Consider the following 15,742-nt stretch of genomic DNA (forward strand, 5'->3'; position numbering starts at 1 on the left):
GCATCTTATTACTTTAAAAACAATTATTATTGTCATCAATGTTTCTTGCAATAGCACAGAATATAGCAATCTAACTGTTGTTGTCCGTCAAGGATCTATACTCGGCCAAATACATTTTATCTGTGAGATATTCATATTATTTTTAAAAAATACATGTTTTTAATATTTTACATATTTTATATTTTATTTTAGACATCATTGAGCGTATGACATGTTTGTGAGAGTATGGTATGTGTCGACCAGTGTGTGTGTTGTTAATGACATGGAGTTGATGCTGACAGAGGGGACCATAGACTCATTTTAGAGACATACTGAGCTCAGCGCTGACCAGTTTTGAATGGCACTGCAGCCTCCTGTGTCACTGTGTATCTGGATGTTCATCTGGAGATACACCTGTTTCATGCTATTTTTTCTAGAGATGGTGAACCGACCCTGAACAGACTGGGGGTAGTAAGTGCTGTCACCATCACTGCCAGTAATAGCTGCAATCCACTCCAGTCCTTTCCCAGGAGCCTGTCTGATCCAAGTCATGTAGCAGGCATTTATGTCTTAACCAGAGGCTGTACATGTCAGGTGGTGGGATTCTCCAGACTCAGTCAATGTCTGACTCTGAACACCTGTTGAAGGAGAGTAACATTAGAGTTTTTAGCTGGATTCAAAAATACACATTATAACAATATTAAGGTTTTCTTCTAACAATCTTAAAGTTTCCACCTGTCAGGCCTATTATCATCAGTAGAAACACGGTAGTACATTTCATGAACTCTTCTTATAATGTGTCTCTGTTCCTCAGTCTAGTCAGTGTGACTTTCATCCACTCTGCAGTGAGATAAGTAGTGATGGAAGAGCTCAGAGTTTTACATTGACTCCCCCTCACTGGGAGGGAAGATGACAAAGAGTTTAAATAATTAATGTATTACTTCACTACTCAAGAGGCGCTGTATTGTAATTTGCAGATTATAAATGTTTATCATATTGCTTAAATATTCTTACTGTAGGGCATTTTGACCAAGTGCTCTTTTAGTGTGGGAATTCTGGCCATACTGGATTTATACGGCTACTGCCTAATTAAACACCTCATGTTCTTCTCACAAGTATGAAATGATACACTGAATGCACAAAACATTATGAACACATGCTCGTTCTATGTCATAGACTGTCCAGGTGAATCCAGGTGGAAGCTATTGATGTCCCTTATTGATTTTACAGGCTAAATCCTTAAGAGTCTATTGATGCACCTGTGCGTCAATCTAAGTAACACAATAAAAACATCCCCACAAGGGTCAAGGGTCTCGTCTGAAGTCAGTAACGCTGATGTGCCAACTTCTATATGTAGTATCCGGACCGTTTGGGCTACAAACTAATATTTCCCCACTGTGGAATGGGGAAACTCTCACCAACACTCGTCTGAAGGTAACCCATACAGATGAATGGAAGCATGGAGGGGTTAAATATGTGTACAAAAAACACACTATTTCCTGGGATTTCTTAGATATCTCCTAGATATCGGACAGACACTACAAAACCGTATTCCTTTTGATAATTTCTTTAGCGTTTGATTTTTTTTACATTCATGAATGTGTTATTCAATGCGTTTCTATGGGCTATAGTGGGAAAGGTCAAATTCAATATTTTATCAAAAACATTATTGAAATATATACAGTGCCTTGCGAAAGTATTTGGCCCCCTTGAACTTTGCGACTTTTTGCCACATTTCAGGCTTCAAACATAAAGATATAAAACTGTATTTTTTTGTGAAGAATCAACAACAAGTGCGACACAATCATGAAGTGGAACGACATTTATTGGATATTTCAAACTTTTTTAACAAAACAAAAACTGAAAAATTGGGCGTGCAAAATTATTCAGCCCCCTTAAGTTAATACTTTGTAGCGCCACCTTTTGCTGCGATTACAGCTGTAAGTCGCTTGGGGTATGTCTCTATCAGTTTTGCACATCGAGAGACTGAAATTTTTCCCATTCCTCCTTGCAAAACAGCTCGAGCTCAGTGAGGTTGGATGGAGAGCATTTGTGAACAGCAGTTTTCAGTTCTTTCCACAGATTCTCGATTGGATTCAGGTCTGGACTTTGACTTGGCCATTCTAACACCTGGATATGTTTATTTTTGAACCATTCCATTGTAGATTTTGCTTTATGTTTTGGATCATTGTCTTGTTGGAAGACAAATCTCCGTCCCAGTCTCAGGTCTTTTGCAGACTCCATCAGGTTTTCTTCCAGAATGGTCCTGTATTTGGCTCCATCCATCTTCCCATCAATTTTAACCATCTTCCCTGTCCCTGCTGAAGAAAAGCAGGCCCAAATCATGATGCTGCCACCACCATGTTTGACAGTGGGGATGGTGGGTTCAGGGTGATGAGCTGTGTTGCTTTTACGCCAAACATAACGTTTTGCATTGTTGCCAAAAAGTTCAATTTTGGTTTCATCTGACCAGAGCACCTTCTTCCACATGTTTGGTGTGTCTCCCAGGTGGCTTGTGGCAAACTTTAAACAACAATTTTTATGGATATCTTTAAGAAATGGCTTTCTTCTTGCCACTCTTCCATAAAGGCCAGATTTGTGCAATATATGACTGATTGTTGTCCTATGGACAGAGTCTCCCACCTCAGCTGTAGATCTCTGCAGTTCATCCAGAGTGATCATGGGCCTCTTGGCTGCATCTCTGATCAGTCTTCTCCTTGTATGAGCTGAAAGTTTAGAGGGACAGGTCATCAGGTCTTGGTAGATTTGTCAACTCACCAGTGGTCTGATACTCCTTCCATTTCAATATTATCGCTTGCACAGTGCTCCTTGGGATGTTTAAAGCTTGGGAAATCTTTTTGTATCCAAATCACGGCTTTAAACTTCTTCAGAAACAACAGTATCTCGGACCTGCCTGGTGTGTTCCTTGTTCTTCATGATGCTCTCTGCGCGATTATTTTAACGGACCTCTGAGACTATTACAGTGCAGGTGCATTTATACGGAGACTTGATTACACACAGGTGGATTGTATTTATCATCATTAGTCATTTAGGTCAACATTGGATCATTCAGAGATCCTCACTGAACTTCTGGAGAGAGTTTGCTGCACTGAAAGTAAAGGGGCTGAATAATTTTGCACGCCCAATTTTTCAGTTTTTGATTTGTTAAAAAAGTTTGAAATATCCAATAAATGTCGTTCCACTTCATGATTGTGTCCCACTTGTTGTTGATTCTTCACAAAAAAATACAGTTTTATATCTTTATGTTTGAAGCCTGAAATGTGGCAAAAGGTTGCAAAGTTCAAGGGGGCCGAATACTTTCGCAAGGCACTGTATATATTTTTATACCTACAGGGGTCCTAAAATTCTAAATCAGATTAAAACAATTCCATATGTTAGCTTAGTACCTTAGAGGTTAACCTCTAGCGTCGAGCAATCCCGTATCCGGGAGCATAATCATAGCCTCAAGCTCATTACCATAACGCAACGTTAACTATTCATGAAAATCGCAAATGAAATTAAATAAATATATTGGCTCACAAGCTTAGCCTTTTGTTAATTGTTAGGGATTTGGTTCCGCTGTCGGGACCAAATCAGCAGAAATTTCAAGAGCGCCACCTATAGTTTTTGATAAAACTCAAACTTTCATTAAAACACACATGCAAGGTACTGAATTAAAGCTACACTCGTTGTGAATCTAGCCACCAAGTCAGATTTGTAAAATGCTTTTCGGCGAAAGCATGAGAAGCTATTATCTGATAGCATGCACCCCCCAAAATACTGGAACGTCACCTAAAACAAAAGATTTTGCGGTAGCCGGCGCTACCCAAAACGCAGAAATAAAATATAAAACATTCATTACCTTTGACGAGCTTCTTTCTTGGCACTCCTATATATCCCATAAACATCACAATTGGGTCTTTTTCCCGATTAAATCCGTCATTGTATAGCCAAAATGTCGTTTTCCTTAGACCGGTCTGATCCAGGAATATTCCATTTTACAAGACGCAACGTCACTTTTTAAAATTACAAAAGTTGCCTATAAACTTTTACAAATCACTTCAAACTACTTTTCTAAACCAACTTTAGGTATTAATAAACGTTAATAATCTATAAAATTGATCACGGGGCGATCTGTATTCGATAGCAGCAAGTCTTGAAATCATCGTCCATTGTTTACAATTTCACAACATCCTGTGGAGAGACTAAAACAGGAAGGGCCAAAACGTCATCAAACCAAGGATAAAGCAAACTTTTAATGCCAGTACTGGCGACATCGTGTGGAAGCTGTAGGCGTTTACAGGGCATCCTCATTTATTTTCTGTTGCCTTAAACAATACATTGACTGGCGGATTGATATTTTTTTTTGTGTTATTGGTGAACAGTTTTTCGAGGGATTTTTACTCCTAAACACGTTATGTTATAGCCACAGACACGATTGAACCAGTTTTAGATACTTCAGAGTGTTTTCTATACACACATACCTATCATATGCATATACTATATTCCTGGCATGAGTAGCAGGACTTTGAAATGTTGCGTGATTTTTAACAAAAAGCTGCGAAAATTCGCATGATCCCAACACTGTCATCTCAGATTTTCAAAATATGCTTTTCAACCATAGCTACACAAGCATTTGTTTAAGAGTATTGGTAGCTAGCATAGCATTAAGCCTAGCATTCAGCAGGCAACATTTTCACAAAAACTAGAAAAGCATTCAAATAAAATCATTTACCTTTGAAGAACTTTGGATGTTTTCAATGAGGAGACTCTCAGTTAGATAGCAAATGTTCAGTTTTTCCCAAAATATTATTTGTGTAGGAGAAATCGCTCCGTTTTGTTCATCACGTTTGGCTAAGAAAAAACCCCGAAAATTCAGTCATTACAACGCCAAACTTTTTTCCAAATTAACTCCATAATATCGACAGAAACATGGCAAACGTTGTTTAGAATCAATGTTTTTCACATATCTATTCGATGATAAATAATTTGTGGCAGTTGGGTTTCTCCTCTGAAGCTCTTACAAGGACCCAAAGTCTCTTTACAATTTTAGAAATGAAACAAAAAAACAGGAGTCAAAACAAAACAACATCAAACTAAACAAGAACATAAACAAAGAGAGGGATGGGGTCAAGGAGTGAAGCTGCACTTGTCTACTCCAACTGAGTGAAGCTGCTCTTGTCTACTCCAACTGAGTGAAGCTGCTCTTGTCTACTCCAACTGAGTGAAGCTGCTCTTGTCTACTCCAACTGAGTGAAGCTGCTCTTGTCTACTCCAACTGAGTGAAGCTGCTCTTGTCTACTCCAACTGAGTGAAGCTGCACTTGTCTACACCAAATGAGTGAAGCTGCACTTGTCTACACCAAATGAGTGAAGCTGCACTTGTCTACTCCAAATGAGTGAAGCTGCACTTGTCTACTCCAAATGAGTGAAGCTGCACTTGTCTACTCCAAATGAGTGAAGGACAGATAGACACTCCTCTTTACATACAGAGAAAATCTCATTTTCAGTTGAGGGGGGTTGGAATAAGAGGAACATGTCTATATATAAAGAAACTGATATATGTTTGTTATAAACTGCATCAACCTGTAATCCTGACTGAAATGAAATACATTTTTTACAGTATGTTATTATTTTTAACAACATTGTTATTGTTGTCCGAGTTTCCTGGAATGTCACAGCACATAGGACTGTGGTGCATTTCTAACTGTTGGTGTCTCAAGGATCTATACTCAGCTCATTACGTATTCAAAATAATTATTTTGTATTATTTTAGATATCATTTAGATTATATATAACCTGTGTATGACAGTATGATATGTGTAGACCAGTGTACAGTATGTTGTTGATGCCATGTGGTAGTTGATATTGTGGAAAATAGACTCCTAGGTCTAGTTTCCCAGATACAGATTAAGACTAATCATAGACTGAAAATAACTTCTCATGCCGATTCTCCATTGAGCTCTCCATTTAGTTCAGGACTAGGCTTCATTTTTTTCTGGAGAAACTGGTCCCTAGAGACTTTCATATCAGACTGTAGTCACTGTCTAACCATGAACACCTGTGGAGACAAAGTTACATTAGAGAACATTCCTGGACTCAAAACCCAACTTAACAATCTGTTCAAGTAAAATCAGTCTGAAACTGTTCACCTGTCAACCCTATAATCATCAGTAATAAAGCAATAGTGTATTTAATCATGGACTGTCAGAAGTTATGGTGTGTCCCTGTTCTTCAGTCTAGTCAGTGCTTCAGTCCTCTCCTCCACCCTCCATTCTCAGTGTCAGAAGAAAAAATACAGTCAGATTGGCCTGTTAATGTGCCTTTCGAGACCTTATAAACTGTCTAGAGTAGACAGACAACTGATCCAAATGGAATGAAACATTCAAACCACAAAGCTTTTGTGCAATTATTCAAATGACATTTTCACAGCAGCCAAGAGTAGAATTTTGCCAGTCTAGGTAAGATAATGATATTGTCCCTTAACAAGATCAATAGGGTAGCTTTTTGAGCTGCTTGTCTCATGTCTTCTTCCTTCATGCTCAATGAGGCACCTGGCCTCTCCTCTTTGTTCTTATGGATTCAAATGAATGCTTTTATGTGTGCCATGATTGCTATAGCCTATTGCAGACCTGGACAAATTAACCACCTACCACTATTGTCACAATGAAAGGTGGAGAGAGGGCTGGATGGACTGGTAGAATATATTGACCTGTGGTATAGTAAAAGTTAGCACAGATTAAAGCGCAGTGCATAAGGAAAGTACCAAAACACATTTATATAAGGGAAGGTAGATGCAAGCAGATGAGGACATTTTCTAGGATGGAATAAACGATATAGTAAAACCTGCAAAAGAGCGAACGTGAACCAGAGAAAAGAGCACTACCCCCCCAATCTGAGGGCCAGATTGTCCAGGCTCTATGGCCATTGGGCCTTGTTGGGTGAGCTCAACTCCATAGTTCACACCTGTGCAAAATAAAATGATTGATGAAGGTCCAAAGTAACCCAGCATTAATAATTAATTGGTCTTTTGAAATAATCATAATAATAAATGTATGTGTATTTTTATTCACCCAAGAGGGACTCACAGGATGCAGCTGCCAAAAGCAGCAGAGATGCAGGTAACATGGCTTGTGTTGAAGCTCAACTGGTGGAAGCTGCTCTTGTCTACTAAAAACAGATTGTGTATGGTTGTTATAAGCTGCACCAAGCTGTATTACTGACTGAAATTCAATACAAAATGTTGTTAATTAACTGAGTTGATGTTATCAATAAACAAATCCCCATAAAAATTCATCAGTTTAAACTAGAGATATCTGACAGGGATCATCAACTAGATTGAGCCAAGGTCTGCTTTTTCTTGAGCAGATGGTCAGGGGCTGGAACATAATTACAAATCATTTGTAGACTGCAAATTGACCTCAAGAAGCCCAAACAGACATAATATTTGGCTACATTTGACTACATTACACTTGTATACGATCAAATACAGTATATATCTCTATTATGCTTGGGAATACTTTGGAGAAGATGTTCAAAATTAAAATGACTTGGAGCTGATTTGTGTTTCTTTTTACAGTCTTTCATGTTCAGAAAAATACAATTCGTAATTTTTAAAATAGTTTTCTATCTTTTTTTGCTCAGAAAATATGGGGGGACAAATATAATCACCTGCAATTCATCCTGAGGACAGCCAGTTGAGGAACCCTGCTGTATATATAGTAAGTATACATACTTTATAGTACTGCATTTAGCTATTTAAATTATATTGCATATCTATCTATTACATTTTACTGTGGACTATTGTTCTGATTATAGATGATGTATCAGTCCCAAAAACTCACAGGAAGCAGCTGCCAGCAGCAGAAAAGCAAAGAACATGGTTCGTGTTAAAGCTGAACTTATGTGAACTGTACTTGTTAACTCATACTGAGAGACAAATATTCATTTTTATAGACAGGGAGGTGAGACATTTTGCATAAAGGTGAGAGAGTTGGTACTGTAAAAGAGGAAAAACAAAAATATACTTTCAGTAGATTAAGTATGACTGTTATAAGCTGCATTAACCTGCAATATGAAAACTCAAATGAATTACAAAATGTATCTAATTCTGGGTTCTCTTTTTTGTTTGCTGAACTCTATTATTATTAACACTATTATTGTCTTCAATGTTTCTTCGAATGGCACAGAATAGCACTCTGTTGGTGTGCCTCAAATTTCTATACATATTTAGTATTTCAACTTGTATTGCTGAGTTTCATGACTCTTTTCATATTCCTACAGTGCCTTGCGAAAGTATTCGGCCCCCTTGAACTTTGCGACCTTTTGCCACATTTCAGGCTTCAAACATAAAGATATAAAACTGTATTTTTTTTGTGAAGAATCAACAACAAGTGGGACACAATCATGAAGTGGAACGACATTTATTGGATGTTTCAAACTTTTTTAACAAATCAAAAACTGAAAAATTGGGCACTGTATATAACAATGGCAGGCATATCTTTAATATATTATTTTAGATATAACTGAGCGTATAACCTGTCTATGTGAGTATGTTATGTGTAGACCAGTATGTGTTTTGTTAATGCCATGAGGTTGATGCTGAGACAGAGTGGAGCACAGACTCATCTCATTGCTTCCAATATTGAGATCAGTGTTGTCCAGTTTTTATACAGCGCAGCAGCCTCCTGTGTCACTGTGTCTCTGGCACAATAATAAACAGCAGAGTCTTCAGTGTTCAGGCTGTTCATCTGGAGATACACCTGCTGCTTACTGTTGTCTCTGGAGATGGTGAACCGACCCTGAACAGACTGGGAGTAGTAGATTTCAGCACTATCATATCTTATAATGGCAATCCATTCAAGTCCTTTCCCAGGAACCTGTCTGATCCAAGCCATCCAGTAGCTACTGAATGTGAACCCAGAAGCTGTACAGGTCACTTTGTGTGTTTCTCCAGTTATTTTTACAACTGGTCCAGACTCAGTCAGTGTCTGACCATGAACATCTGTGGAGACAAAGTATCATTAGATAAAATTCCTCCAAACCTCAGCTAACATTCTTTTACAAATATAATCAGCCTAACATTGTTCACCTTTCAAGCCCATTGTCATCAGAAGAACCACAATAGTAAACGTCATGATGAACTATTAGTAGTTATGATGTGTCTCTGTTCATCAATCTAGTCAGAGCTTTAATCCTCTCCTCCACTCTGCAGTAAGATAAGTAGTGATGGAAGAGGTCAGTTTTGCATTGACTCCTCCTCAATGGTTGGGATGATAAACAGGGATTAGATAGAGTCTGAGATAGGGAAGAGGTTCATATGGCCTAAATAATTTGTTGAATTTTGAAATAATTCCTGGGTAACTATTAAGAATCATACTCTGATTGTTTTCAATGACAACTGTATAAAAAAGGAGCTTTACATCAAAGAGCAATTTATCAAGCAAGAATTTTGCTAGGGCTGTCTGGGAGTGGTCTGAGTGGGGAGGGGAAAACAGAGAATGTGCTATTATTGACAGAGAGGTTTGCAACTCTCCTTCTTATCGGTGTATTAACTCATTTACTGCATGGTGATGTCACCGTGGAAGGCCAAAACTTTCTCCGGCCTAAACAGGCTGAAATTTCAGCTGTTTTTTCCCCCCAAAACCTTACACTAACATGGCATTATCATGATTTTCACAATTTCAAAGTATTATTCCAAACTCAGTGTGGAAATATATAAAACACAGAGTAATCTAGTTTTTGACTGCACTGGGTCTATAAAAACGTGTTTTTGTGACAAAAAGAAAGCTTGACCAGACTGGCCAAGAGACACCTGGGATGTTAGAGGCTGGAGTCTTTTAGTGTGTAGTTCTTTGTGATATTTTTGTGTTCTTTACAGTAATGATACTCAGTATTATTCTAGTGTGACACAAACAGAGAAAGTAGTTGTCACGAGTCCGACCGAGGGTGTTTCCTTTTCCCGGGCGGGTGGCGCTCGGCGGTCGTCGTCACCGGCCTATTAGCTGCCACTGATTGTTTTTTCCTCCCCCTCCTTGTATGTTTAGTGGTAGCACCTGTGTAGGGTTAATTAGTTTGTCTTTATTAGACAGCCGGCCCGCCTGGTTGTTGTGCGGGATTATTTCATTGTAACCTTCGGCTCTGTTGTGTTTTGTATGTTACTTTTGTGAGCACCCTGTGGTGTGTTAAGCGCGATTAAAAAGACGCACAGCATTGAAATTCTGTTTCCTGCAGTTGACTCCACACCCACGACACCCGGAGCATTACAGAATCCCGCACCTATCAAATTGAATGGAGTCAGCAGGAGCAGCAGCCAACCCTCTCCCATCGATGGAGGAACGGGTTCTCCACCACACCACCGTCCTCCATCGGATCGGAACCGCGATGGATCAAGTGATGGAGAGAATGGACCGATGGGAGAGGAGTGGTCTCCTCTCTCCACCTTCGGCACCCACGGTTCCGGACTCTCCATCTCCCGACTCCAGCACCCTCCGTCTGACGCTACCGAAGGCTTATGATGGAGCTGCGGCGGGTTGCCAGGGGTTTCTGCTTCAGCTGGAGCTATACCTGGCCACCATCAGACCCACTCCCTCAGGAGCAGAGAGGGTGAGTGTCCTCATCTCCTGCCTCACGGGTCGTGCTCTGGAGTGGGCGAACGCAGTCTGGAATGGCCCAGACTCAGCGCGGGAGCACTACCCAGAGTTTTCCCGCCGTTTCCGTGCCGTGTTTGATCACCCTCTAGACGGCCGAGCGGTGGGAGAACGACTATTTCATCTCAGGCAGGAGAGGAGGAGCGCCCAGGATTACGCGCTGGAGTTCCGGACCTTGGCAGCCGGATCTGGGTGGAACGACAGGGCCCTCATGGACCACTACAGGTGTAGTCTCCGAGAGGACGTCCGCCGGGAGTTAGCGTGTCGGGACACCACTCTGTCACTGGATCAGCTGATTGACATGTCCATTCGACTGGATAATCTGCTGGCTGCCCGCGGGCGTTCAGAGAGGGTCCTGTGCATTCCACCACCCAGCCCCTCCGCTCCCATTCCGATGGAGTTGGGAGGGGCTGCGCCGAGGGGTACCGGAGGAGGAGGCCTTCCCTGCACCAACTGTGGTCGGAGAGGACACACGTCTGATCGGTGCTGGGGGGTCCGTCTGGGAGTAGAGATGGCAGGCGGAACGCTTCGGTCACCCCAGGTGAGTCAGCATCAAACTCACCCAGAACCCCTTGTTGGCCACATGTTTGTCTTAACTTTTTCCTTTACTTTTTCCCTCTTCCCAGCATAGGGCGCTAGTCGATTCAGGCGCAGCTGGGAACTTTATGGATCGCGGACTCGCCCTTAAGTTAGGGGTTCCGCTGGTGCCGATAGATTCTCCCTTCCCGTGCACTCCCTAGATAGCCGGCCATTAGGGTCAGGGATGGTCAGGGAGACCACGGTCCCACTGGACATGGTGACGCAGGGGAATCATAGGGAGCGTATCAGTTTCTTTATTATTGATTCGCCTGCGTTTCCAGTGGTGCTGGGGACTCCCTGGTTGGCCCGGCACAATCCTAAAATTTCGTGGAGACAGGGGGTTCTCCAGGGGTGGTCAGAGGAGTGTTCTGGAAGGTGTTTGGGAGTTTCCATCGGTGCCACGTCGGTGGAGAGTCCAGACCAGGGTTCCACGGTGTGCATTCCCCCCGAGTATGCCGATTTGGCAATCGCTTTCAGTAAAGTGAAAGCGACTAAATTACCACCTTATCGACCGGGAAGGGATTGTACGATAGATCTCCAGGTAGACGCTGCGCTTCCCAAGAGTCACGTGTACCCGCTGTCCCAGGAGGAGACGTTGGCAATGGAGACATATGTCACGGAGTCGCTGGGACAGGGGTACATTCGGCCCTCCATTTCACCCGTCTCCTCGAGTTTCTTTTTGTGAGGAAAAAGGAGGGAGGTTTGCGTCCGTGTATCGATTATAGAGGTCTAAACGCCATCACAGTGGGGTATAGTTACCCTCTACCTCTCATCGCTACGGCGGTGGAATCGTTCCACGGAGCGCAGTTCTTCACAAAACTGGATCTCAGGAGCGCGTATAGTCTGGTGCGTATTCGGAAGGGAGACGAGTGGAAAACCGCATTTAGTACTACATCAGGCCACTATGAGTACCTCGTCATGCCGTATGGGTTAAAAAATGCTCCAGCCGTTTTCCAATCCTTTGTAGACGAGATTCTCAGGGACCTGTGCGGGCAGGGAGTGGTTGTTTATATCGATGACATTCTGATCTACTCGGCTACTCACACCGCGCATGTGTCTCTGGTGCGCAAAGTGCTTGGTAGACTGCTGGAGCATGACCTATACGTCAAGGCTGAGAAATGCGTGTTCTCTAAACGAGCCGTCTCTTTTCTGGGATATCGCATTTCCACCTCGGGGGTAGTGATGGAGGGTGACCGCATTAGTGCCGTGCGTAATTGGCCGACTCCGACCACGGTAAAGGAGGTGCAGCGGTTTTGGGTTTTGCCAACTACTACCGGAGGTTTATCCGGGGTTTTGGCCAGGTAGCGGCTCCCATTACCTCACTGCTGAAGGGTGGCCCGGTGCGTTTGCAGTGGTCAGCCGAGGCGGACGGAGCATTCAACAGGTTGAAGGCGCTGTTCACTGAGGCGCCCGTGTTGGCGCATCCGGACCCCTCTCTAGCATTCATAGTGGAGGTGGACGCGTCCGAGGCTGGGGTGGGTGCCGTGCTATCACAGCGCTCGGGTACGCCACCAAAACTCTGCCCCTGCGCTTTCTTCTCAAGGAAGCTCAGCCCAGCGGAGCGTAACTATGATGTGGGGGACCGGGAGTTGCTAGCGGTGGTTAAGGCACTGAAGGTGTGGAGACACTGGCTTGAGGGGGCTAAGCACCCCTTTCTCATCTGGACCGACCACCAGAATCTGGAGTATATTCGGGCAGCTAGGAGACTTAGCCCACGTCAGGCAAGGTGGGCCATCTTCTTCACCCGGTTCCGGTTTACTTTGTCTTATAGACCGGGCTCCCAGAACGTAAAGGCTGACGCACTGTCCCGCCTTTACGACACGGAGGATGGGTCCACCGAACCAACTCCCATCCTTCCCGCCTCAAAGTTGGTAGCCCCAGTGGTATGGGAGGTGGACTCGGACATCGAGCGGGCGTTACGGGCTGAACCCGCGCCTCCTCAGTGTCCAGCGGGGCGAAGGTACGTGCCGCTTGGTGTTCGGGACAAACTGATTCGGTGGGCTCACGTCCTACCCTCCTCGGGTCACCCTGGGGTGACGAGGACAGTGGGGAGCCTTCGGGGGAGGTATTGGTGGCCTACGTTGGCTAAAGACGTTAAGGGTTATGTCTCCTCCTGTTCAGTGTGCGCTCAGAGTAAGGCTCCTAGGCACCTTCCTAGAGGGAAGCTACAACCCCTCCCCGTTCCACAGCGGCCATGGTCACATCTGTCCATAGATTTCCTGACCGATCTTCCGCCGTCTCAGGGGAACACCACGGTTCTAGTGATTGTGGATCGGTTCTCTAAGTCCTGCCGTCTCCTCCCGTTGCCCGGTATCCCTACAGCCCTACAGACTGCGGAGGCGTTATTCACCCATGTCTTTCGGCACTACGGGGTGCCGGAGGACATCGTTTCTGATCGGGGCCCCCAATTCACGTCTCGGGTATGGAGAGCGTTCATGGAACGCTTGGGGGTCTCCGTCAGCCTGACCTCCGGTTATCACCCCGAGAGTAATGGGCAGGTGGAGAGAGTGAACCAGGAGGTGGGCAGGTTTCTGCGGTCGTATTGCCAGGATCGGCCAGGGGAGTGGGCACGATACATTCCCTGGGCTGAAATGGCTCAGAACTCACTACGCCACTCCTCTACTAACGTGTCCCCTTTTCAGTGTGTGTTGGGGTACCAGCCGGTCCTGGCACCATGGCATCCGAGCCAGACCGAGGCTCCTGCGGTGGAGGAATGGGTACAGCGCTCCAAGGAGACCTGGAGGGCCGTCCAGGACTCTCTACGACAAGCGAGTGGACGGCAGAAGAGGAGTGCTGACCGCCACCGCAGTGAGGCCCCGTGTTTGTACCGGGGGACAGGGTCTGGCTCTCGACCCGAAACCTACCTCTCCGCTTGCCCTGCCGGAAGCTGGGTCCGCAGTGTGTAGGGCCCTTTAAAGTCCTGAGGAGAATAAACGAGGTGTGTTATCGATTACAACTCCCTTCCTATTATCGTATTAACCCCTCGTTTCATGTGTCTCTCCTCAGGCCGGTGGTGGCTGGTCCCCTGCAGGACAGTGAGGTACCGGAGGTCCCTCCCCCTCTGGACATCGAGGGGACCCCGGCGTACAGGATCCGGGCCATTCTGGACTCAAGGCGCCGGGTGAGGGGCCTGCAGTACCTCGTGGACTGGGAGGGGTACGGTCCGGAGGAGAGGTGCTGGGTACCGGTGAGAGACATCTTGGATCCCTCCATGTTGAAGGATTTCCATCGCCTCCATCCGGATCGCCCTGCACCTCGTCCTCCGGGCGACCTCGAGGCCGGTGTCGCGCGCTGCGGGAGCCGCGCGTCAGGGGGGTACTGTCACGAGTCCGACCGAGGGTGTTTCCTTTTCCCGGGCGGGTGGCGCTCGGCGGTCGTCGTCACCGGCCTATTAGCTGCCACTGATTGTTTTTTCCTCCCCCTCCTTGTATGTTTAGTGGTAGCACCTGTGTAGGGTTAATTAGTTTGTCTTTATTAGACAGCCGGCCCGCCTGGTTGTTGTGCGGGATTATTTCATTGTAACCTTCGGCTCTGTTGTGTTTTGTATGTTACTTTTGTGAGCACCCTGTGGTGTGTTAAGCGCGATTAAAAAGACGCACAGCATTGAAATTCTGTTTCCTGCAGTTGACTCCACACCCACGACACCCGGAGCATTACAGTAGTACAACACCTATCCATGTTGCTAGGGTGGTTTCTGTACAGATGATTCACCAGCTTCAGTCAGTGTGTCTCTCGAGCGCAACAATAAACAGCAGAGTCCTCTGATCTCAGACTCTCGGCCTCTAAGAACTGTGTGCCTAAATAGAGACTGAGAAGGAGGTGTTCTTTCAGTGTTGATATTGGCAAAAGTGTTTCTCAGAACAGCACAGGATGACAATCTATTGGGACTAATACAATATACTTCTTCCATCTAAACTTGTTCCTTTTATACTTGTTTCATCAATATTTGTTACATCTCAACTTGTTCCATCTATACTTGTTCCACCTAAACTCTTTCCATCTAAACTTGTTCCACCTAAACTCTTTCCATCTAAACTTGTTCCATCTACAGTATACTTGTTCCATCTTAACTTGTTCCATCTACAGTATACTTGTTCCATCTTAACTTGTTCCATCTATACTTTAACAATACTTTAACATTATTGACCTTCTTCATGGTTCTGTATTTAATATTGTACTCATTTGACATCTAGTTTAATGTAAATAAAGAAACTCACCAAATTGAAAGACATTACCAAATAGGCCTAAATGGATTTAGCTTCTAGAGATTGATAATTAATTTGACTGAATGGCTGCAAATATTATGGATGCTCTTTGGGGTTATTTGCCATTGTCAACTCACTTTGAATGGCTTTAAGGATTTCGGTTAAGGATATTCATACAGTTATCTTGACAGGTTGTCATGTATATGTTTTATGTTTATCAAGTAATCATGTATATTATGGCTATAATTAAGAGTATGATGTGTCTACACACCTAGTGTTGGTAGCGCTATGGGATTTATGTTAACAGTGACTGGAGATCAGAAAAACAGAC

At 44.0% G+C, this 15,742-nt stretch overlaps 1 gene segment (V, D, J or C); it reads right to left on the reverse strand.

Moving 5' to 3' along the window:
• Nucleotides 1-8,587: 8,587 nt before the first annotated feature.
• On the reverse strand, nucleotides 8,588-9,263 carry LOC121845608. The segment is given in 2 exon segments: nucleotides 8,588-8,982; nucleotides 9,070-9,263. Coding segments are annotated over 2 exon segments (426 nt in total).
• Between the last annotated feature and the right edge of the window lie 6,479 nt (nucleotides 9,264-15,742).

Source organism: Oncorhynchus tshawytscha, unplaced genomic scaffold (genome assembly GCF_018296145.1).
Source record: "Oncorhynchus tshawytscha isolate Ot180627B unplaced genomic scaffold, Otsh_v2.0 Un_contig_27_pilon_pilon, whole genome shotgun sequence".
NCBI classification, from domain to species: domain Eukaryota; kingdom Metazoa; phylum Chordata; class Actinopteri; order Salmoniformes; family Salmonidae; genus Oncorhynchus; species Oncorhynchus tshawytscha.